The sequence below is a fragment of the Aulostomus chinensis genome, chromosome 13 (genome assembly GCF_037954235.1).
Source record: "Aulostomus chinensis isolate RoL2024-O1b breed Wild chromosome 13, RoL_Achi_v1.0, whole genome shotgun sequence".
Classification (NCBI taxonomy): domain Eukaryota; kingdom Metazoa; phylum Chordata; class Actinopteri; order Syngnathiformes; family Aulostomidae; genus Aulostomus; species Aulostomus chinensis.
The window spans coordinates 14,430,732-14,455,000 of NC_141332.1; the positions used below are offsets into that span (position 1 = coordinate 14,430,732).

At 44.1% G+C, this 24,269-nt stretch overlaps 4 protein-coding genes across 5 annotated transcripts in view; 1 reads left to right on the plus strand and 3 right to left on the minus strand.

The window, feature by feature from the left end:
• Positions 1-237: 237 nt before the first annotated feature.
• nsd1a (nuclear receptor binding SET domain protein 1a) lies at positions 238-13,256 on the minus strand. Of its 2 annotated transcripts, XM_086221500.1 has the most exons (23): positions 12,575-13,254; positions 11,152-12,017; positions 10,490-10,631; positions 10,231-10,403; positions 8,341-10,150; positions 7,517-7,641; positions 6,809-7,055; positions 6,271-6,371; positions 6,114-6,173; positions 5,805-6,026; positions 5,615-5,707; positions 5,394-5,517; positions 5,111-5,311; positions 4,056-4,235; positions 3,774-3,930; positions 3,492-3,697; positions 3,288-3,400; positions 2,932-3,201; positions 2,741-2,857; positions 2,513-2,654; positions 2,321-2,427; positions 2,001-2,205; positions 239-1,729 (listed from the first exon to the last, which is right to left on the minus strand). In XM_086221500.1, exons 2-23 carry the CDS (start codon positions 11,998-12,000, stop codon positions 933-935), a joined length of 6,441 nt encoding a protein of 2,146 aa, XP_086077626.1. In that variant the 5' UTR covers positions 12,001-12,017; positions 12,575-13,254; the 3' UTR covers positions 239-932. The 2 variants fall into 2 exon arrangements, with proteins under 2 accessions (XP_086077625.1, XP_086077626.1); XM_086221499.1 differs by having other exon boundaries at positions 238-1,729; positions 5,805-6,173; positions 12,575-13,256.
• Positions 13,257-13,783: 527 nt separating this feature from the next.
• LOC147251015 (UPF0461 protein C5orf24 homolog) lies at positions 13,784-15,527 on the minus strand. Its single transcript, XM_086222620.1, has 2 exons — positions 15,265-15,527; positions 13,784-15,054 (listed from the first exon to the last, which is right to left on the minus strand). Exon 2 carries the CDS (start codon positions 15,049-15,051, stop codon positions 14,383-14,385), a length of 669 nt encoding a protein of 222 aa, XP_086078746.1. The 5' UTR covers positions 15,052-15,054; positions 15,265-15,527; the 3' UTR covers positions 13,784-14,382.
• A 538-nt stretch (positions 15,528-16,065) lies between these two features.
• On the minus strand, positions 16,066-18,707 carry atp5po (ATP synthase peripheral stalk subunit OSCP). Its single transcript, XM_086222621.1, has 7 exons — positions 18,597-18,707; positions 18,272-18,322; positions 18,084-18,194; positions 17,385-17,514; positions 16,806-16,918; positions 16,607-16,693; positions 16,066-16,318 (listed from the first exon to the last, which is right to left on the minus strand). Exons 1-7 carry the CDS (start codon positions 18,621-18,623, stop codon positions 16,208-16,210), a joined length of 630 nt encoding a protein of 209 aa, XP_086078747.1. The 5' UTR covers positions 18,624-18,707; the 3' UTR covers positions 16,066-16,207.
• A 986-nt stretch (positions 18,708-19,693) lies between these two features.
• Positions 19,694-24,269, plus strand: part of LOC147251017 (serine/threonine-protein phosphatase 2A catalytic subunit beta isoform-like) — a 5,001-nt gene continuing 425 nt past the window's right edge. The window contains exons 1-7 of the mRNA XM_086221501.1: positions 19,694-20,079; positions 20,485-20,694; positions 20,889-21,062; positions 21,510-21,599; positions 21,769-21,930; positions 23,012-23,130; positions 23,266-24,269. The exon at positions 23,266-24,269 is cut by the window's right edge and continues 425 nt beyond it. Of these exons, the coding sequence (XP_086077627.1) occupies positions 19,978-20,079; positions 20,485-20,694; positions 20,889-21,062; positions 21,510-21,599; positions 21,769-21,930; positions 23,012-23,130; positions 23,266-23,338 (930 nt within the window). The 5' untranslated portion in view covers positions 19,694-19,977 and the 3' untranslated portion in view covers positions 23,339-24,269. The remainder of the gene's footprint in view (positions 20,080-20,484; positions 20,695-20,888; positions 21,063-21,509; positions 21,600-21,768; positions 21,931-23,011; positions 23,131-23,265) is intronic.

Here is a 24,269-nt window from a genome sequence, read left to right on the forward strand (position 1 = left end):
ATCCCTCTCGTGACGATGAGTGAGCGGCTTTGAATCACAACCTCCTTGTAGTAGAAAAGAAAAGAAAAGATGATCTTCCGTACTTCAGGTAAAAGGAAAAATAAAAGAAACAAAAATTGAATACCTAAACTATTCGTTATCATTAAACTGCTGAACCTGCATCCTTATTCATCAAATATGTACCGAAAAAAGTGAAAAAAAAACATTTCCTCCCAAGATATGATTGTGAAAGAATGAACTACGACCAAGTAAATAAGTCTGATTTTATTCTAAATTGGGCAATGAAAAAACATGGGCGCAATGCAGTGTTAATGAAAGCCTCGGCCCTGAACTCAGACATGTGTTGGGAGAACAAAACTTCATGAGAAATCACATAATCACGAAAAGAAACAAGCTGCTTTTGTGGTGAGAAGGATCATCTGCAGTTCTGATGACTCCAGTGGGTTTATTTTTGCATTCCTAAGAAGCACCAAGTGGGTTTTTGTTGTGTTAAACTGTAACATGGCCCAGTGAGAAACACTATAAAACCGTAACGACAACATGAGATGCCCTACTGATGACAGTTTGGTCAGATATAACTTCTCATCTTTTTCTTTTTTTTTCATATTCCAAACTTTTTTTTTTTTTAAAAAGGCAAAATGTAAACAATGTTGAGAGAAAGAATAAAAGAACTTTAACAGCACCAGACACAAACAATGAAAATATGGACAGACGTGTAAGAGACTGCACGGGTCAGTCGTCGAGCCGTAGCACCAGCACACACCCCCCACCTGTGAGTCCTGCAGTCTGGGGATGAGAAGGCCATGTTGTACCAAAGTGAAGGCAGTGTTGCATTCAAGTAGGTACCAAAATAACAAACTCTTTTATTGACTTCTTCGTCCTCTGAGTCTCGATTAAGAGTTTTTGCTGAGTAGTTATGATGGAACAGATGGTCACCCGTCATCCTCTTCCACTCTCCCCCATTCCTCTTCCTCCACCTCCACCGCTCCATCATCGTCATCATCATCATCCACATAATCACTCGAAGTGTCACACACATCCCCTCGATCCTCCTCATCCTCCTCCCCCAGCAGGTCACCTCCGTACACCGGCTCGTCCTCCTCGTCTTCCACTATTTCTATCTCTTCAATGTCATCCTCTGCTTCTTCTTCTTCTTCTTCTTCTTCATCGTCATCATCGTCGTCATCGTCGTCTTCATCGTCTTCGTCGTCTTCCACCTCTACCTCTATGCCACACACCTCCCCGTCCTCTACCTCCCCGTCCTCTCTCTCGTCTTTGGAGGAGGTAGGAGTGGAAAACGTGTTCCCTTCAGTCCGGTCTGTGAGGTATGACCTGCTGGTGGGAATGAAGCTCGAGGTAGCCGTCTTTGTGTTGATGTAGAGACGAGGAGGAGGCTCAGGCCTGGTCGGGGTAACCCGGTCAGCGGGGGAGGAGAGGGGAGCAGAACTGGTTCTTCTGGAGTCTGGTGCAAGACAGGGAGAAGGCGGAACAGCCGCAGAGCCAGGCCTCACAGAGGTAGGGTTGGGCACGTATTCACGAATCTCCCCTGGCTCCAGTGGGTCGGGCCCACAGGGGTCATGTTCACTACAGGACAGCTTGCCGTCCAGTTTGGATATGAAGAGCATGCCTTCACGATGTTCCTTACAGTAAGAGCTGGGGCACATCTCACAGAACGAAGCTGCCTCTTTACCACAGACGTCACACTGGTGCCACGGACACTCCCATCGCCCTGGAAACAAGGTGACACTCATTTCTTCCACAAAGAAAAGGCATTGTTTGTTTTGGATCAGAAAGCCAACATAACTTGCAAACTACAGACAATATCTTAGTTTTTCCAGTGTAAATCTAATCAAAGACAACTGCCCTTCATCTCTTTGCTTTTCTTACTGAAACTATTTTTCTGTCCATCCCTGGAAATGCAGAAGTCTGGTTATTCTAAATGACAAAGAGCCCCTTTCATAGCATAATTTGGGATTAAGTAGCAACCCCCCTCTACTTGCCTGCAGGCCTCTTGGCCAGGTTGAGACAGTCAGCGTGATAGACCTTCGGACAACCAGGCTTCTTACAGGACACTATCTGCCCGCCGTCACCACAGCTGAAACACTCATCCTCCCTCTCTTTTCTCACTTCTTGCTTGGTCTTCTTCTTCATGCCGACCCTCCTTCTCCCTTCCTTCAGTTTCATTTTCTCAGCTGGAGGCTGGTTCTGAACAAGGACAAGAAAAAAAGCGAGGGTAACAAGGCAGCAGTAATTTAAAGCAAGGGTGCTCAAAGGCTCCTCTGAGGTGTGAAAGAATGCTCAGGCGGCATCAAAATTCTACCTTTGGTCGAACTCCCAGGAAACCGCTGCAGTTGGGAGCCCCGCATTTACAAGCAGTCTTCCCATTGCCACGACACTCCAGGTTGTAGTTGAACGTCAGCTCCACACCTGAAATTCATGTGTTATTGGGTCAATGTTGCGCACTTGGATACAATATCAGAAACCGGAATGAGTTCAAGAGCATCACTCAAACCTTCTGGGATGTCCTGTAGAGCAAACAATCCCACCCTGGTGTCCCCATTCACGGTCCACTTCTGAGTCTCACAGTTTGGCTGACAACTGTGGTTCATGAAGCGTGCCTGATTCCCTTTGGGCCCGGCATCGATAATCCGGTCCTGGAATAAAACACGAGACACTCAGTTGCGCTTAATCAAGTGTGTCGCCGAGTGGTGCGAACTGTGGACATCAGGCTCAGAATTACCTTGTCCAGTGTAAGCATGTAGAAGTTGCAGATGTCGTTCTCCTGAGCGTGCCTGATCCTGGCCCGACACTCCTCCTCGTCTATCACCTCTCCAACATATTCACTCACAAAAGCTCCCTGAAAAGAGACAGAAAAGCTGGTGGCGCAAGAACTCGTATGTATTTGCTTTGATCCAATTCTGTCAAACCCACCTTCTTGATGTCAGACACACTGCGTAAACCCCAACCACGTGACAGTGTCCTGAAAATTTCCACCAAAGTGTACTGACGCTTTGTGAAGGCCTGGTTCTGGCATCGCTCCCCTGCCGCACACACCTGAGGATGGCACTCGTACATCAGCATGCGATTAATGCACTCTGAGTCTACGCTGCACGGGTTCTCATCAGAAGCTTTGCAGTTACAGCGTGGAATCTCTGATAAGTCAGCTGTTATGATCTGCACCTTCCCGATTGGCCGGTTGACCTAAGAATCAGAGACAGGGGGATCTCAATGAAGCGGTCTTTAGACAGGCTGGAAAATCGACAAATGAGCGTTTGGGGACAGAGTACCCTAATGTGCCTGTATGGGGGAGGTTTCTTATCATTCTTTCTGTCCTCCTGAAGCTGCCTCATTTCCCTTTCTGCCTGGAGCTCCTTGAACCTCTCTGCTGCTTCAGTCAGGGCTGGAAGGACAGATGTGATCTTTACGCAAATCCTTAAAACTGGACTTCTCATTACATTTAAAGATGAGGGCAAAAGAGAGCGTATACATACCCTTTTTATACACTGCATCTGCACCCTTGCCCATTTTCTCAATGTTGTGCGTGTCACCCTCCATGTAGGGGAAGACCCTGGCCTGGTACGTCCAAACAAAATCTTTGGAACCAAAGAACTGCACCGGGAACTCGCCTACTTCATGTTTCATCCTCAAGATGTTATTTGGAACATCCCTGGCGAGACAAACCTCTGCTGGCCACCACCTACATATTTAGATCGGGGTTAACAAGTGCTTCAGATCCAGGCTGTTACTGAAGAGGACGATCACTGTGGGCTTACCGGTAACGTCCCCACTTGACCCACAGTATGTCCTTGATACGAGGCTTCTTTCCAGCCTTGCAGTCATTGCAGAACCAGCTGCCTTGAGGCATTTCCATGTTTAAACATTCCCGGTGGAAAGCAGCGGGACAGGCTTCACAGCACAGCAGACTGCCCCCTAGGAAACACAACACTCTGAGGAGGGCTATGCTGACACCTTTATCAATTAGTCATCTAATGAAGTACAACACACAGAGTAACAGTGCTCAGATGGCAAAAATCCCCACTCAAGAGCAGACCTACCTTCAGAGCACACGAAGCACCAGCTGACATTGATGTGTTCGTGGTTCTTGCAGCCCTTGCGGGGGGTGAAGTGGTTCGGACAGAGAAAGCTGTTGTTTGCCAGCACCAAGCTACCGGCCGCCATGCAGTTGTCATTGGCATGATAAGCCACAGGGCACCGGACGCATCGAGCCAAGCGACCTGAATTAGAATACATAAGCAAAAAACAAAATTAGATATCACAGTGACTTAATGGTAAAATAATAGCTCACTGAACTCAATTTATGGAGTACTTAGTTTAAATACAACATGTTAACTTCACAGTCTATTATTCTGGTAAATCTTTTGAAAATAAATAAAAGCCACAGCTGAACAAATCCTGTTTTTCAACCTAATGCACACCGACAATGTTGTTACACTGTTTCAAGGATGCGCGAACAAAGCAGCTCAGGTTTCTGGCGCATGAATGACAAGAGCAGTCCAAGTCTGCAAACCTCCGCCAAGGCTGTAAATCCCTCCAATATTGTGATTTTTTTTTTTTTTAACAAAAACTGAACTTAACTCTAAAAATAAAATATACAAACTGGTGAAAGATATAATATAATACTTGCGGAGACAAAGAAATATGTCCAGGGCAATACAAGAACAAGGAAAATTCAAGGAAAAAAGCTGTTTTTCACAATGTTAACTGAATTTGCCTCCCTCCTGCACCTCTCTGTCATTCTGGTAATTTTGGTGTAATACTGCTTCTCTACTGGCCAGGAGCCTTTGCTCCCCGAGCTTCCTTCACATGGAAAAAGCTGTTATCACAAATTTGAGACTTTCCTTCGACCCTCCTAAAAGAGTTTGGGGAGTTACTGATGTACTGTAAGTAAACTGAGGTTCTATACAGACAACTTTAGACACTACAATATACCCTTTGTCAAGTAGATACAGGAGATAAAGCACCATTTCAAGCTGTCCCCAGATAGTTTAGTGGCGTTTCTCCAGTGCAGTCCACAAATCATAATGGGAGACATGAGGATTTAAGTGTGTGTGGAGCAACCCTCCACAGGTTAGCTGGAGTGTGAGCGTACCTTTAGAGCTGCCGGCGTTGAGCGGATTGGAGATGTGACAGGACAGGCAAACATGAAGGGAGCAGCGGAAGGTTTTGTTGTGAGGTTGCGTGGCCGAGAAAGCCATTATACAGTCGGTGTGGTAGAACTTCCCACACAGTGGTATCATGCATCTCTTTACCCCACTACCACTCTTCTTACACACAAAACATGTGTGAACACCTGTAGGAAACAGAAGAATTACTCTGCTGTTGATATATGTAATTTTAATAAGTCAGGACACATGCATGCATGTTTGACCCACCAGTGGCGCATTGTCGACAGAAAAATTTGCCCTTGGGTGCCTCTGACAAGCCAATACACTGCGGGTGAAAGGCTCCATAGCAGTGGCCATCACACAACAGCAGGTCTCCCGTCCGCTCACACACCTACACAATTGCACACAAATACACGCTAAGACGCTAAGCTTCTTCAAGTTAGAAATACAGATGCATCAACATCGACAGATACATCGTCATCTCCCACCTGACAGACATTCTCCTTGAGGGATGAAGCTCCTATTTTCCCTTTCACATCCACTTGGGAGGAGAGGCTGTCACTCACAGGAGCAGGAAGCACCTGCAGAGAGAAAGAGGGGAGCACTTCAGACTGCTGTTGTTTATGGCTAATAACCTGAATCACTGAATAGCATTTGAAAATTGAAGAAAGTGCACACCTCAGGTTTGGGAGTTAGTGTTCCAGTGTGTGTGCTTTCTTTCTCCTCAGTACTGGAGGCTTCTTTCTCTGCCTCCTGCTTGGGGGTCTTAGATCCTTCCAGTGGGGGAGATCTCTTTGGAGAGAGAACTCTGAGAGGATCTTTGACCTCTGAGTGCTGAGAGGCAACAACAAGGGCAGAAGCTGTGCTGGGTTCAGGTTTTTCTTTCTTCACAGGTACCCCCTTTCCAAAACAAGAAGTCCTTTTACTTACAACGATTTCAGCATCATCGATCATCATCTTTTCTTTGAACTTGTGCTTTGGGCGTACCTGAGGGTTCTTGACTAACACCTTCACCTCTGAGCTGACCACAGTGTGTCGCTTTAGCTCCTAGAGAAGAAAGTAAAGTAAAGTAACATTGAAAAAGAAAAACTGTCAAAATACGAACCTGGGTTATATTTGCACTTATTCCCCAGTCACAGCTTACCCTCCTCTTTGAAGGAACAAACACTTCTTCTATGGTACATTCCAAGACCTTGTGTGACAGCTTCCTCGGCCTCTTTCTTTCTGCGGTTATTGAGCCTGAGCCTGAGGGCAAAACAGCAGTTAATATCCAGCAGCGCCAATAGATTAAATATCACGCAGCAACGTTACATTAAACAGGTCTTGCGCAGCGCCAGCCGTTGGAGGGGCCAGGGGTTATGTGACATCATAAAACTTCCGAGACTTAATCACTGACTTTGGTCTCACAGTTCTTGTCTTAATCCCGGGTCTCTGAGTTTAATCTCTGGCATACGGTTCATGGCCTGCTCCTTAATCTACTACAATATCTGTTGATAGAGGAGCAGGGCCATGAGTTGTGTGACATCAAAAACACCTACCAGATCCTACAACCTCAAGGTCGACACTGCACTTCATGAAGGTGCAGCACGTGAAGTGTGACGTTAATTGGATGAACAATAATTTAGATAACACAGTTTCATTTCTTGCGTTGAAGTATGATAATGCATTAAACTCTTATTTACCAGATTCAAGAGGTAGATTTGTTTCTTCTGCAGTGTCGAAGGGAGGTTGCGTTGTGGCCGGGGATTCTGAAGGTGCTGCAGGAGACCCTTCATCCTGAGCTGGACTCTGTGCCAGTACTGCTGCATCCTCAGAGGACTCTAGAGAAGATGAGGTGGAGGTCACAGTCTCCGATGTGATGCTGAGGTCTTGGTGAGCTGTCATCCCTGATGTCTCTTGCATTTCGTTTTCACTGGTTTTACCAGAAACCTGAGAGCAAACAAAAGCAAAATTGAAATACAGCAGCTTCCCTAATGCCGGGTGTGTTAACCTGCGATGACAGATTTTAAATGACCTTCTCTGCTAAAAAGAAAAAGAAAAAAAAAATCCTTTAATGCTGTCAAAAAGGCCATAAAATGTAAAGCACTACACCTTCTTGTGCAGACGCACGTGACGGTCACAATATCATTATGTAATTAAATCAATTATTCCCCAAGAATGTTAACATGAGTACTTAATCTTACAAATGACTGGTTTTATTCATTTTCTTCCCCTTTTAAATGGGTTAAAAATGGACATTTGAAAAAATATCCTCATATAAAATGACTGCGGCTTTAATGATAAACCACAAATGTTACCACTTTCCAACACTCTAGTGCTGTATTATTATAGACAGCTGTTCCTGTGTATTTCCTTCTGTGTTTCCAAGAAAAAAAAAAAGATCATCTTACCATTTTGGAAGATTCTGAGGTGTTTTTCTTTGATTTCTTTTTGGGGGCAAATATTTGTTCATATTCCTCCCTCGACTCCAGCAGCCTTTTGGTTGGTTTGCGGAGCCGTTTGTTCTCTGAATGTCCTGTATAAACAAATATAAATACTATTTATTAGTTTGATGATTGATTTATTTTTTTAACAACCTGTCAACAAATTTAAAGGGAATTTCCCCTATTTTTCTAAACCGGGCTCTATTTTCTTTTGGGATCAAAATAATTTTGGGGGTCTAAAATGATTGGAATCGCTCAAATATTGAGCAGATTGAGCAAGAACCCCGATGACATTCGCCAACCATCTGCGTTCCGGACCTTTAACTTTCACTTTAAAGTGCCAAGTGTGAGAAATTAAAGAAGTCTTGCTGACACTTACCAGAGTGAAGTATCACCTCCAACATCGAGGAACTAATTAAGTATTTCCAAAGACAAATATTTACCAAACTTCAACATGGATGATGTATTTGAATTTCATGACCATCTATATTTTTTTGAGCCAAAGTTGACAAAAGTGGAGCAACGGGACGGTGAGAAATATTCAAAGGTTGAACCAGCTGTGGCTGTGGAAGCCATGGATTTGTTGAAACTGGTAGTATAGCATAGTGGAGTGCTCAGTGCGCTTCACCTCTCATAAACATTTGCAGGAACCGGAGAGACACATGGGAAACTATCCATCCAGGGAATACGTGAGATTTTCAGAGTAAGCAAACAATTTCTAGCAATCATTTCCAATGAAAGTAGGGCCCAGGTTGAACAATTCTTTTAAATGCTAGCAGTTTGGGTCTTACCGGGCATGCCGCTGGTCTCTGAGAAATAAGAGTCAGCCTCCTCTTGCCTCTCAATGTCCAGATCAAGATTTGGAGACGCACCCTTCATGTGAGACCCATTCATCGCGGCAGACGCTCTGCTCAAATCTTCAGCCATGTTCTCCTCAACCCTCTGCCAGTGCTTCTTTGGAGCCATGGGGGATTCTGCATCCAGGTAGCTGGTGGAAGGATCTCCAGATACTGAATGACCAGCTAAGTCAGTGTGGCCGCTGACAAACTCTCTGCCGTAAGCCAAGTCGGCCAGCTCTGAACAGAGGCCGGGGATGCTGAGTTTAAGTTTGGCAGGTAGTCTCTGTTTTCTACGCTTTTTGTCTGAGTTCTCAATCTCAAAGCGACTACGAAAACCTCGACAGTGGAAAGTGTTGGCTCTCATGATAGGTTTAGTCCGGCTCTTGGGTCTCACCGCTGCGTTTAGGGATGTTATGGATTTCCCAGATTTTCCACGCTCTGTTTTGATCCCTTGACTGAAACCATCCCCAGGACCTCTGGGTGGGTCACCGCCTAAAGAAGGTGGAATGACCAGGGGTTCCTCCTTGATGAGGGCTGGTGACGGTGGGAGGGCCAGGGGTTTACCTTCTTTTTCTCTGGTGTCATGCATGTCTTTCAGAAGCATGAGGAAGGTGCTGAATTTATAATTGGAATCAGACCGAAACACAGTCAACTCTGATTCACTGCTGTCCTCCTTCAGTAGAGATTTAAATGTTAGCTCCTTCCCGTCCAGCAAGGCATCCATGGGAGACAGTGACAAAGACGGGGAAGGTGATGAAAGATCTGGGACAACGTCCTCTGTCTTGATTTGAACAGGCTGCACAGCGGACTCACATACACCAGCTCTTTTAGACTTTATCAATGAGCCATTACAAATTTGTTTTTTATCAGGTTTCCTTGCTCTCCTTTTTGGAGAGCTGTGATGTGCAGAGGATGGTGTACTCATGGAGCACTCCCAATAGGGAGACCTTTCCGTTTTGATCGGAGCTGCATTAGCAGGTGTATCCTTGTAACTGGTACCAGAGAGGGCAGCTGTTGAAGTCTGGCTCGTCGCCAGTTCATCTTCAAAATCCATGTCTTCCTCTGCTTCCAGGGCCCTCGTCATGAGACGGCTGCTGGCAGGAAGACTCAGAGAGTGCTTTTTATTTGAACTGCGTTCTGTAGCGCTGCCCGACCTCTGCTCAGAATGAGTCAAATTAGACACCAGTGTGTTTGCTAGGATACTAGAGGAATGGTTCACTATATCAGGTAATGTTTTTATTTTAGCTGATGTCTCCTCTTTTCTGACCAATCTGTCTACCTGCTGTACCGGGGACACTGCTATGCGTTTGGGACGATGCAGCATCGGAACCGTATCGAGGTCAGCATAAGGTGAGTCCTCCGGCTCCTCTTTCAGTGCACGTATCGGTGTGTCAAGCCGATCCACCGACTCTGGAATGGCAGATGACTCCTTTGACCCGCCAACAATATGGCCAAATATGTCTGACAAACATTTCTTTTTCTTTTTACAAGCTTTGCTCTTGTTGGATTGAATAGCCGGTGAGTTTTTGACCAGGTGTTGCTCATTTCCGTTGAGGGCCATGTTGGGTGACAGAGGTTGACCTGTGCTCAAAGAGAGAGGCGGGACTTCTAGCGGTTTTTCATCAGGGAGCAGGCTGGGTACACGCTCCTCGCCGTTGACAGATACTGCAGACACACACTCAGCATTCCGCTGTCGACCAGGGAGCATATACTCAGCTTCTGCCACGCTGACTTTCCATGCGGTCTGTAAACTTTTGGGTATCTGCCAAAAAAAACAGAAATAACATTAAGTAATTCACAGCAAGATTCTATGATATCTTTATAGTCATTTCATAAATTTACCGAATATTTGTAGTCTTTCTCCTTCTGCTTCCCTCTCCGCCTGAGTACAGGTAGCTCTCCAAACTGATGGCCTCCTTCAAAAGGATATATGGCGCTGGCTGGGACCCAGGCACGCTCTACTATCTCCCCAACCGTCTCCAGGAAATACATCCGACAAGGACGCAGACTGGGCACTGCAACAACATAAACAGAACCTTCTATTTATTACTTAATGGCTTACGCACTCAGTACAACTACTTTTTCATGGATAAAAGTTCACCTTTCATCTTCGTATGGATCCCCTGGCCTGTGTCACAAGTAACCTGGCAGGGCCACCAGGGTCGTCTGTTGAATTTAGCCCACACCAAGTCCCCTTCCATGTATTTGACTGTCGGAGGAGGCCTTTTCTTTGGGCTGTTGGACTAACCAGGACAAGAAACCTAAATTATTATCCGAGCAGACCTCACATAATTTGTTAGAAATACACTTTTGATGTAAAATACAACCATTTTTTTGTGCTGGTTGTATTTTTCAAAACATCATTTGTTGTTTTTAGCTTTGAGTTTGAAGCGTAAAATTCGTGGAGAACATTTCTGAAGGATCTACACTGTTGTATTAAGACTGTCCTCTTACTCCTTCAGTTGGATATTTGAGTACAGAGAGATGTATGGACCAGTGTTTATAAGAGAAGGATTTATTCCTCTGAAATTCTCGTGAGAAATATTCCTATATCCAATCAGGGAGAGTAATAAACACCATTGTGTACTCCATGCGGACATTTTCATACATCAAAAAACATGTTTGGAGGGGATCTTTCGCTATCATTTGATGTGTGAGTGCTCCTACTGCCTCTTGCAGTGGAATTATATAAGCAAGAAAAACCCACGTAGCCTCGGATTCACCGACGTTATCAGGCGAGAATCCCCGTTGTTTCAGACTCACGTTAGAGTTGGTGCCAGCAGGTGAAACAAGTCCAGGGTCAGGAGAGGTGAGCTCGCCGTCACTATCTGATTCCTCCCCCATGCTCCATCCGTCTCTCATAGTGATTTCTGGCAGTGCGCTGGGGCTTAGTGTAGGGTTGAGTTCAGATATTGTTTTGGACATCAGGTTAAAAACAGTAGGCTTATATGTTCTTTTGTTCACGCCTGGACTGCATGCAGTCTTACAGTCAGCAACACTTCTACTCCGACTCGTCTTTTGGGACCGTTGAGAAGGCGGCGGGTCCTTGCTGCTATTGTGCCCTCCCCCTTTGTGCTCCTCCTTAATATCACTGCTGTCAAACAGCGTGGAACCAAAGTGTAGGTAGCCATTGGGAATGGGAGAACAACGCTCCAAACTGTCAGGACTGTGAGGGGAGAAGCCATTCCTGTTAACATCCGTCAGAGTCTCAAAAGGTTCAACGTCATCGTTGCCCGGAGAAGAGGGCAGCTGGACCGATGGCGCTTCGAACTCATGATCATCATCACTGACTGGACTTGCACAGCGTAAGTGGTTCCTCGCATGGAGGTCCCTATCGAGGTCGGCCTTCTTGACCGCAGTGTTTAAGTCCTGCAGCCTCTTCAGCGGGCTGTAGCAGAGAGGTCGGTCTGGTTGACTGCACCCCAGAGCAGCTGGTAGTTTGAGACTAGAGGTTGGCAAGTGCCCAGCTGATGGCTGGTCTGACCCACGTTTCACAATGCTACGCTGGTTCCCATAGGAAGTGCTCATAAGGCCATTGTGGGACCTGAGCTCTGGCTGGCCAGAGCCGAACACTGAGCCCACCCTAACGGCCGGTCTGTATGACTGACTCATGTTTTCATGGTTCTACCCTGTCAAAGAAGAAACAGACAAATTACAAGAGTCACGGACTATTTAAGTTCCTCACTAACAATGACGTGTAGGTGCTGCTAAGTCTTGTAAAGTGTGTTGAAAGACATATAAAACATTGCGGAAATACAACAACAACCAAATCCAGTCCGACAGAAACCTATATAAGAGCGTGAACTGTTGACACACACATACACACACACACACACACACACTGTTAACCCAATATTGCATGGCCTCCATACTAGAGGCCGGTCGGACGACTCAAGGCAAAATACAATTTCTGGCTCGCTCCTTTTACATATTTCATTCACAAACTATCGCGAAATAGTGGCGCTTTGTGAACGATCGCAGAGGAGTTGCAGTCAATGGAGGAGCGCTGTGGCTGTAGTGGAGGAGGTGACACTGAGCCATCACAGAAACAGTGAGCGGCTCACACAAACAAGCTACAGCAGCCACACACCGACATAGGAAGCTGCTATTAACTCTCTCTCACACACACACACACACAAAAAGGGCATTACACTATCAACACGTGGAAAAAACGCGAAAAACTCACCATTTGGAGGTCGGTCACCGTGAAACCAACAGCGGATTGTTTATAATGTGGCACCAGACGAGTGTTTTTCTCGGTTTGTGAAAGCAGATCTGCACAATCCCGGCAGCAGCAGCGGCACTAGGAGTAGGCCCGGGCACAGCTCTCATTCTCTGCACTTCATCGCCTCATCAGCGGCGGCCCTCTCCAAAACTGTCACTTTAAATAGAAAAGAGCCAGGAAATCTCCATCCCGCTGCAAGAGCAGACGGCGGCGAATGTCAGTGTGTCATTACCCGGTCCCCTAGCAGCCCCAGCGGCTTATTTACTACATGGTTTTGGTTCTGTCTGTCGAAGTGCCCCTGGTTATGTTAAAACAAGCCCAGACTGACTGTGTTGGTGAGCAGCAGCCAATCGGCACAGCTACCCAACCCCCCGTCTGCAGAGGGCCGTGACACTCGCCCTGCTCACGCAAACGCGCGCTTGACAAGCAAGCACACAAACCTGCTCGTGCATGCGCGTGCACGTTCAGGTGAAGTTTGTAGTGAACACTGGCGAGTAACAATGAATGAAGGAGCAATTTTATGGATTTTTCTCCACTAAGGGTACCGGCGGGACAGGGCCTGCGTGTGTGTGGGAGCGTTTGAAGCGACAGGGAGGTGATGAATGCGCACACGGCCTCTCTGGTCAAACCAAACTGTGCGCCATGTTGCTTTTCCTCTTCTGACGTGAGGAAAAGAGGCCGCCAGGCGCTCAGGCAAATAGGATCATGAAGGAATCGGTCGCTTAACACACCGGGGTCGTCTTCACCAAGTTCAGCAATAATTATTTGTTGCGCTGAGAGAAACGGATCCAAATACGCGTAAGCTTCGGCACAATAGGCTCGCAGCAGCGGGCCGAACAAAGACCGAGCACGCTGACGTGAACTTAGCTCGGTTCACATTTTTGAGCACACCCACGGGGTTATTCGCTTCGGCCTGTGAACGCTTTATTTCTAGAGGCTTAAATGATCCAGCAAGAACACAAATTGACAGATGTATCTAAATAAATCGCACACACCGAAGCATCACCAGCCTGGCGTTTACATGACAACGTTATTAGACTTCTATCCAGACAAGAAAAGACACAAACAAAAACTGAGACAATGGTCGCGATATAATGGAGCTTGTAAGACTTCAAGGTGATTATTCTTAAGCCCTCTAGTGTCTGAAAGGGAGAATTACATGCTTTCAATTTGACAAAGTTGTGTGGAAAAAGTGTTTTATTTTGGCTTTACATACAACAAAACATTTACTTACTTATTAATGAACAGCACAAAAACACTCAAGCAAGTTGGGGACATAAAAAGGCAATACATTAGAAATCCATATTCACCAAGTGCAGGAATAATAGTTAAAAAAAAAGATATTGTGCACTGAGTTTTACCCGATTATGCTGTGTAACACGGTGGTTCCATTTTAGGAACAAAGCAAGGTATTATGTCAAAAATGAAACACATATTACACTGGACGACACAGAAAGGACAACCACATGATTATGTCGAGGAAAAATTTGATTGCTGTTTATACTAAAAGGTTTATAAATGTAGAAAATGTCACGAGACCTTTGAAGCAGAGATAACGTGTCACAACTTCCACAAACAGGTTTTGCCTATACTGACTGGTGTGATTAATTCATATGCATGCTTATCTGATAACAGGATTAACACACTTCTCAGTGGGAATGACAAATTGTGAGAGAATGTACAGCGAAAACTGTCTGTCTGGCTGGCAGGAAGTTATTTCTTACCAACTTTAAGAGAAATGTTTGACTCAGTATTCTCTTGCAGCAAAGCTATTCACCGCTTTCATCCACCTTCCCACTGGGCTCACAGAGCTCTCTCTTCTCCATCATGGTGTAAGGAAATGTTGGAACATCACAATTAGTGAAGTCCAGTTTCTTGGGGCCACTGCAGTTGCTAAAGTCTAGTTTTTTTGCACCGTCGCAACCAAACTCCAGCTTTTTGAGCCGGGCAAGACTCTTGATGCTGCCGGGGGGCCTGCCAGGGCTGACCTTGTACCCTGCCGCTTTGGTGGTTCCCAGAGGCCTCCCTGGACTGGTTTTGAACCCAGCTGCTCTTGTGGTCCCGAGTGGACGTCCAGTACTCGTACGATAACCTGCCGACTTTGTGGTCCCTGACGGCCTGCCTCTTCTCCCCGACTTCACTATGCCTTTCTTTTTCTTAGCGCCATCGGGCCCTGCAGCCTCACCAACCCTGACCCTCACTGTCTGAGGCTGGAAGTCATTCTGCGTGTCCTGCATTTGACATGCCACAACCTTGTGCATGCTCTGGGGCAAAGGAGCTAGGCCGGCGAGGGACAGCTGCAAGCCAGAGTTTGTCGGTGAGGGGTAGAATTTGTTGTTTTGGGTGCTACATAAATCAAAATGGCTGGCTGGGTGACAGTCGTCTGTCAGTCCACTCATGCAGTAGTCACCGTTGCCGCTGGTCACTTGGTGCATCATTTTCTGTTGGAGTGCAGTAGAATAAAAGTTATGTCCAGACACAGATAGTACACAACAGGCATGAGTGAGTGAGAAGGAGAATTAGTAGTAGCTTTCTCTGACGTTGCAACACGTTTGATGACATTGAGATTTGGCAACAAAGTGCAGTAAAAGTTTCCTGAATACACAAGGCTCCACTCCATATTACAAGAACGTCAACTGAACAGCTCCTACCTCATTTGTTCGTGGATGATGAACTGCAAAGGGTTAATTTCGGGTCGCATCCGTTTTTCGTGTCTGACAACCACAACATCTTTGTGACGGCGCCTCGCTAACTACGCCGCAGTGTCCAGCAGCACCGACGTGAAGCTACACTCCGACGACGAGCACTACTTCACGCTAGTTTCTCCTCGAGGCTAGGATTTGGGTGAGAGGCAGACATTTTCGCCTGCAAAATTAATAAAATAGAAAGCTTGACCACGCATGCGCTTGACAGCTTTGCTAGACTGAGCACGCATGCGCACGGTTGCTTTGGTGAACAAGCCAGGCATGCGCACCTTAGCTTCCTGGAAAAGTGGGACCAATTTAAACTGCGTATAAAACACAGATTATCAGTGAAGGGGGGGGGGGGGGGGCGCATTAAATTCATCCGGTCAGGGAAAAAAGTTATTATTCATTCAATCATTCATATGAAAGCAGTACTATGTTTTACAAGAAAAAAAGTTTTAGTCCACTACAGTGACACAATGGAGTCAGTAGAAAAATGCTATTTTTGTATAATCATATCAAATAAAATAAAAGTAGGCAGCAAATGCCATGAGACAGATCAGTACAATCATGTTCACACCAATAGTCACATGACTACAGTTACACTCTAATGTGAATTTAAAAAGTTGTTAAAATTACTGCCACCAAACGGTCTCTAAAGTTACGGGACCCAGTCACCTATTACCCCACCATAACTTTACATTATTATCAGAGATTATTGTTTGGAAAATACCAGCTAAGGGTCATTAAAAGCACAAAAAGAGCATTTCATTTTTAGATCTTTTTATTAACATAACTTGACCTTGAGCACAGACACTGGACTTAAGGAGACACTGCAGTGCCAGGACAGGTAGCAATTTACATTTATTGAATTTCCTCCAAGGATGATTCCCAAAAGAGTCCACAGGACTTATGTTTCGCTGATGAGTGCTTTCAGCTTCTTAATCTTTGTTTTAGTGGACATGTCAACGTAACTGTCACCAATATTGACGATCATGCCGCCCAGGATTGAAGGATCCAACTGTTAAAACAAGAGGAAAACATTCAATTACACAATCGCTGATCAGAGAAAAATCTGTAGTATTAAATTCTTACATGAACAGCCATTAAAAAAAGAGAAAAAAAACTCGTTACAGAACACTAAAAAAAAATGTATATGCAACAACCAACAGAGACATTGCACATGTGCGCAATGTACAGAATAAGACAAAAAAATGCAGTTGGAATATCGTCAATGAAAATGAATATCAGAGAGACAGATGAAGTCTCCAAAAAAGGCATTTGTTTGATTCAATGTGGGACACTTTACCTTTGTTTCCAGCTTGAGGGTTTCACCCTTCTGAAGAAAGTCACCGAGAGCAACTTTCAGCTCAGCAAGGCTAGCCTGATCCAAAAGCTGAAATGGATGAGAAAGAATGAGGTGAAATGACATGAAATCTAAAACAGCAGTATATTTAAGGATAGCATCACAGGGAAGACTGAAGCAGGAGGTGCAGTAACGGCCGTACCTTAGCAGTAGTGACGGTGCAGATGACCTCTCCACGGTGTGCACTCATCATGCTGTCAAAAGTAGTGATAATGTTGCCGGTGAGAGGCAGACGATTGTTGTCAGCCAAAACATCTGCAAACAGAAAAATTAAAAGGAGGGATTTCATTAAGGTTAAGCACTCATTGCATGGCCTCAATTTTTCTTTTCATCTATGACCATGGCCTTAATTTGAAGACGCAAATACTTTGTGATCCTGCGTTACATCAATTAGGAAAAAGAAAAAAACGAAACATAATTGTATGTAATGCTGTACTGTTTGTTTCTATCATTATCAAAACTATAAAAAAGCATCCATTTTTTTCATCCGCAATCAGAATTGAACACATTGGATGGTATATTTTCCTCTAAAGGAAGAACGACAACAGATGTTTCAGTTGATGGAGACAGATCTTCTCTTCATTATATTTCGCTGCTCTGATAAATGTTGGACCGATACAACCCCCCCCCCCCCACACACACACACACACACAAACACTACCAGGAGAGATCAAAACATGCCAGTGACACCACTTCTGCCTCCATGTAAGTGTCAACTCACTGATAAGGTTCATGACGATAGGAGACACCTTTGCCTTGGTGAGAGCGTCAGTGAACGTCTGCAGCTTGACGCTACGCTTCACATGAGGATTCATAACGACACTGGAGATCTTAGGATCCTTGATGAGGAACTGAGTGGGGAAAAAAAGGAGGTGCATGCTGCAGGATTACTTTCTTTATTGAATTTTAAGCACTGCTTGTTTTGTCCTGTCATACTTGTCTCCACCGTCTTGTTCTGATGCACTGCGCTGAATTTGTCAAAAACACAATCATGGTCTGTAAATCATGTAATGCTAAGTAAAGTTCCATGATTATGTTTTGCATAAATACACGGCAACAAAAGAATTCCTATCCTATATGGAGAAAGAACAAGGACAGTTCTGCCCTGGGTCAGAGCAATGAATACATTGGTGATGTTCTGAATACCTGTACTCACTGGGGATTTTGTGTGCAGACGATCCTGACAGTCATTTCTTTACTTCACATTGGAACTGTTCAATTTTACATTAAACTAAAGCTAGTTGGATTGGCAAAAACTTGACGGGTATAAAATCATTCCTTGACATGCATCAGGTTTTGACCTTTGGTAATATTGCAATTCCAATGATGGGAAGTAGCTGGCTTCAACATACAGTGACATCTGCGTCATTAAACTGCATTTCCATAGTGAAAATTAATTTTGCTTTTGAATTGTACTCACAGACACTTTCCCGAGTTCCTTCTCCACTTGGTCCAGTTTGCTCTGCTTGCTGGCGGCTGAGAAGAGAGCAGTAGCATAGCGACCCTCCACTCCATAAGCCTGAATGGGAGGCTACAATGACAGAGAGAAACTTAAAGTAAACCAAATGTATAGCATCGGTGTGTTCTGTGCAACCTGCTGTTATTTACCTTCACCAGTTTAGTTACAGGTCTGATAATAGACGTGCTGAACTGGCGGGCCTGTAAACACAGAAATAGCACGATTTCAATGCAGAGAAAGCAGAGATAAAACGAATAAACTTTCAGCACCGCTTGTACCAATGACGTTACAAACAGCTTGCTTGTGTGCTAACGCGCTAGCAGTCATTCAAGTGCAATGCCTCGTCTACCTTTTTAAAGCATTCAAACTTACCTCAAGGTCCCATGGAAGAATACAATACATCCACTATATATGGAATCCTTATGAACTTGGAGTTCATGTGACGAAAATCCGTAAAATAACTCAATGTCTTACCTGCTGTCCTAGCATGTGTGCTGCCATTTTCTCCTCCAGCTGTCTTCGCGTACAACAAGCATCTGCGCATGTGCATTTGAGAGGAAGCCGTCTACCTGTGGGTAATGTAGTTCTTAGTAAAGGCGGGTACTCTGCTGGTTGAGTTGCAAAACATGAAAACAGGTTGGCAACTAAACAGTTTTTTTTGTTTTTTTTTAGAGTTATCTGCTAGGATGGGTAGCAAAATATGTTAGAAAATTATTGATTAACTAATGAGTGTTTTGGTGAACTAACCTCTTTAATACAACTTTTGTGCTCTGAACTCAATTACTGATCAATGACATGTGAATTTGATTAAACAGTTATTTTGGCGTTTTAGATAATCAGGACGTTGTTTTTATTAGTAGTAATATTATAAATACTAATAACAATAGCAAATTAAAAGTTTGTGATATTAATTAACCAATGGATATTACATTGCCTGGGTCAGATGTAGTTCAGGAGATAATTCAGAAATACAGTACTTTTGGGGAACTTCATTATTTTTAAGAGTCATAAACTAATAAATGACTTTTTAAAATGAATGTAATGGTTACTGGAGAGGTGTAAAACAGCATTATTGTTGCCTACTTGTTTAAATTATTGATCGCCTCTAAAGGACAAATTTATTAGGATGCATCAAACACATTTACAACTGCCCGTAGCCCATATGGATGTAAACTTGTAGTGTCCTACATTATACTGTTATATTTGTAGGCTGAATGCTAATTTGTCCATGTTTGAGCTTGCTCAATTGCAGCCTGCATTATTGAAGCATAACCTTGCGACATTAGAACCATGTGGTCATGCATGGCTGTTCCACAATTCGTCCAGCAGGGGGCAGGCGATCTAACTAATATTCTGACACACATCGAAAACAAACTAATTAATGGAATCTCCCTGCGAATGTTATATTGCCAACAAGATGACGTGGAACAAATACGAAGCAAAACTGTTGTTTAACAAAAACAAACAAACATATATTTTGAACCTTTTTTGGAGTTTGCCCCCCCCCCCAAAAAAACGGAGCTACACAAGTAAATTACTGCAACTAAATCACTACCGTGGTCGCTTAACCGTTGTTTTTGAATGTTGTAAACGGTCCGCACTGAACTGAGGGACGCAGTTTATGCACTTGAAGAGAAAGACAGACAGACTGATACACACACACGCACGCACGCACACACACACACACACACACACACACACACACACACACACACACTGCGAATGACCAGAGATTCTACAGGACTTAGCATAGCCGAGCCACCAAAACGGTACGTGCCAGCGCGAGCGCGTTTTCCTGCGGTATTTTAAAGCTGCTCGGCTCGCTAGCTACTAGCTAGCTGACGGCAAATTAGAGATGGACGACAAGTCATTCACCAAGGAACTGGACGGATGGATTGAGTTGCTAAATGAGTGCAAGCAGCTATCAGAAAATCAGGTCAAAGTGCTGTGTGAAAAGGTAAGGTCTGTTCCGGGGGTAGAGGGGTGGGGGTGTATTAGCTCCCTGTCGTTAGGACAGCATTAGCTACTGTAACTGTACAGTGTGTGTGGCGTCGCTATGAAGAACACCATTTGGCTACATGCTGCATGCGGTACAGTTTTAAAGGAAGGCTGTCGCCAAGAAGATGGAGGGGAATGCCTGCTAACATGTTTTCCTTAGCTACGCCCACCCTCGATACCTCTCCCCTGCTCTACCACAACATGTAGCGCATCCTGCTGCTTAACCTGAAACAAGCTACTGAATATGCAGACTGGTTTTGACTGGCTTGTTTACAACCTTCATCCCACTGCACCACCCGACACTGCACCACTGTTAATAAAAAGCATCACCACCAAGTGTGTTTTCTTTGCCCTCCATTTCAAGGCTAAGGAGATCCTGACTAAAGAGTCAAACGTGCAGGAGGTGAGATGTCCGGTGACAGTTTGTGGAGATGTGCACGGTCAGTTTCACGACCTCATGGAGCTGTTTAAGATAGGTGGGAAGTCTCCAGACACCAACTACCTCTTCATGGGAGACTATGTTGACAGAGGCTACTATTCTGTGGAGACTGTCACTCTACTGGTTTCTCTAAAGGTACAAAAAAAATTATGTCCTGAGGTTTTTTCCATTAATGTGTTTTATCTGTGTAATAGTTCACATCTGAATATCTATTTTTACCTTTTATATACTTCGACTTTATTGTTATTTGTCTTTTTTTAACTTGAATGGGAGAAAGTACAACCCCTGCCCCAAGGGATCAATAGATAATTTCTTATTCTGCTTTCCAGGTGAGGTTTCGAGAGCGAATCACCATCCTCAGAGGGAACCACGAGAGCAGACAGATCACACAAGTGTACGGCTTCTACGATGAGTGTTTGAGGAAATATGGAAATGCCAATGTGTGGAAGTACTTTACAGATCTCTTTGACTATCTGCCCCTCACAGCGCTGGTAGATAACCAGGTGAGGGGATACCCAGGATGGAGGTGTAGCACATCATGTCCTGTGCTAGGAGGAATGCACAACATTGTTTTTTGTTTTTTTTTGGCATGTTAGTTTTTAAAAATTGGCACTGTTTCTCCAACAGATTTGGGTGATAGACAATATTTTTTATGTCTACTTAAAAAAAAAAATCAACACATTGAAAAAGCACATTGAAATATTATGAATTTAAAAATTAACATGCTCCTTTATGTCTTAAACATGTGAAAAAAAACATAAATCATATATTTATCACCCTTTGAGCGAAGAAAAAACTGGGCCGTGTACAGTAACTATCGGCCCAGTTTTTCTCAAGGGACCAATACAGAGCAATTGAAAAAAGTACTGATACTGACGACGTGCAGACATTCAGAGATCCCTGTTGTGTACTACATAACGCAGAAGTTAATTTTACTTTTCTCCATCCAGATTTTCTGCCTGCATGGAGGATTGTCTCCTTCAATAGACACACTGGAACACATCAGAGCGCTGGATCGCTTGCAGGAGGTTCCTCATGAGGTACTGGGACATTTATACTCAGGTGTATGCAGGTACACTGATTTGATTTGAACGTACTCACCTCACTTATTGCCACCTGTTTACATCCTTACTCAGCGTGTTTTCCTTTGTAAAAACTGTAATTCTTCTGATACGAGTAGACGACGCTGTGATTTTGTCCTGGTTCCAGGGCCCCATGTGTGACTTGTTATGGTCAGACCCAGATGACCGTGGTGGCTGGGGCATCTCTCCCCGTGGTGCTGGTTACACCTTCGGGCAGGACATATCAGAGACTTTCAACCACGCCAACGGCCTAACTTTGGTTTCAAGAGCCCACCAGCTGGTGATGGAGGTATTTGATTCTAATTTAGAGCCCATGTTACGACTCTCTTTCATATTTGAATGCCATCTCCAGTAATTCACTGTTAATGTGTAGCGTTACAAATGGTACCTCAAGGTAAGAGATCATTCTGGGAAAAAATCCAATGTGGAACCAGACTTTTAAATGTTACATTTTTAAATGAAATGATAGCAATTGCTTGTTTTTGAGCATTGGAAAAAAAATAGTTTAGTGTGAATACATCTAATATTACTTTCATAATGGATGCATAATGCATAGGCAGAATGGGTCAAGATGCCCACATTCAAGATTTCCACGCCACCGGAATGGCGCTGGTACGCAATGCACAGACAGACCCCTGTGGAAAGACTTGTAGAAGATCTGCTGGATGAAATATTTGTTATCCTCATTTAAGGTAGCAGAGGGTTAAACCTGCTCGAGACTTTGCTTCAAGGTTCCGTACAGCAGAAGATTCTACCTGCAACTCATGTTTTGTTTTGCTTTATGCACCAATGTGGACCCTTCAGGCCGGTCCTGCTGTCGTTCTCCTCAAACGTTCATGGTATCGTAATAGTTAGTTAACTAACAGTTAGCTAACTAACTGTTAGTTAACTAACTGGCTAATTCAGCAAACAAATATAATTCCCATGTCATAAATATAAAAAAAACATAAATTCATATCAAAGCAGCAAAAGTGAAGGGAAAGTAAACAACAGGGACATTGTTTATTTACTTTCCAGCATCTCAATATCAAGCTGACGATGTAGCATAAATTCAATCTACCACTGAATCATTTTTGGGGGGGGGGTTACCAATTCAGTTTTTTAGGAGGAAAGCCTGACTCTACACTGCAAACAATTAGAGCGCACTCTGCTGGCCAAACTGTGTTATGACACCGTTTTAAATAATTAATAATTATCAATCATTCCTCTGTAAAAAAGAGAGTGCCAATTAGCACCCACCGACCAGCAAATGCACAGATACACCAGTGAGAAGCAGCGATCGGGGGTTCCCTCGTGGGAGACACAGCTGCTGCAGGACACCGGGGGTTACAAAAATCCAAAGTATTGAACGTGCACATCTCGTCATTTAGGGCTACAATTGGTGCCATGACAGAAATGTAGTGACCATCTTCAGCGCACCAAACTACTGTTATCGTTGTGGAAACCAGGCAGCAATCATGGAACTCGACGACACGTTGAAGTACTCCTTGTGAGTATTTTTACTTTTATTATGTTGGAACTTTCTTTGGAAATACCAAATTGTTTACTTTTTATCCAAATAATGCAACACTTCACAATTAACTCTATGATAAGACCTTTAATTTTTTTTTTTTTTTTGTCCCAGCCTACAGTTCGACCCGGCACCGCGCAGAGGCGAGCCTCACGTGACGCGGCGTACTCCAGACTACTTCCTGTAAAGACCCTCGCCAGCCGGGGAGGATGGGATGGCAGCGTACCACACAGATGCTCCAGAAGAGAAACATTCACAACAAGGACCAAAAACAAAAAAAACAAACAAAAAAAAACTTGTGCCATAATCACAATGAAATGGAAACCGATATTATCGTGTTAAGTCTACTACAACGTTCCTCTCTGTGCATGATGTTTTTATTGCTAGAAAGGATTGCTACTATGCCGTTACACAAGTACCTGCTGGTTTGTCAGGAAATATAAACAAACTAATGCTGAACAATAGCGTCTTAAGTGTAAGTAATCTTTGTGATAGGGTCTGTTGCCATATACACTAAGCTGCATCTATCACTTGGCATGGCCTCAAATCAAAGGTTGCAGTAAATATTTTCTTTTTGTAACTAAAGCGCTTTATTTTGTGAAGTGAGTTCTTAGGTTTAGACGTGGGAATTGAATTTGTTCTCTTTGCACTTTTGTATTTGATTTTTATCACACCTCACTGACAGACTGCGTTCTTTTTGATACCCTGTTAGAGCGAAAGCGGCTCTATTTTAGCTCTGGTGTTGCTACTGGCAGTTAATTATCATTAATATCTCCAAAAACAAAACAAAACACACTAATACAAATGACATCAGTTGTAACTTAATGTTTTGCAGCTACAAATATATAAAATAAAGACTGGAGTTGCTTCCTCATTTATTTTCTGTTGGGAGCAGTTTTAATGATTCCCCCACATGGGTGACATCGTTAGCATGGTTCTACTCTTTTCTACGATTATTCTTTATTTAGCACTGTCATGTATAATGTTCTGAGTTTGGGGAGACAGCTGGTCTGCAGGAGGCCATTTTAAGCTGCATTTGAGTTGTTTGGGGTTTTTTTTTGGGGGGGGGGGCAATAGGGATGCACCGATATAGCGGCTGCGTATCGTATCGGCACGTT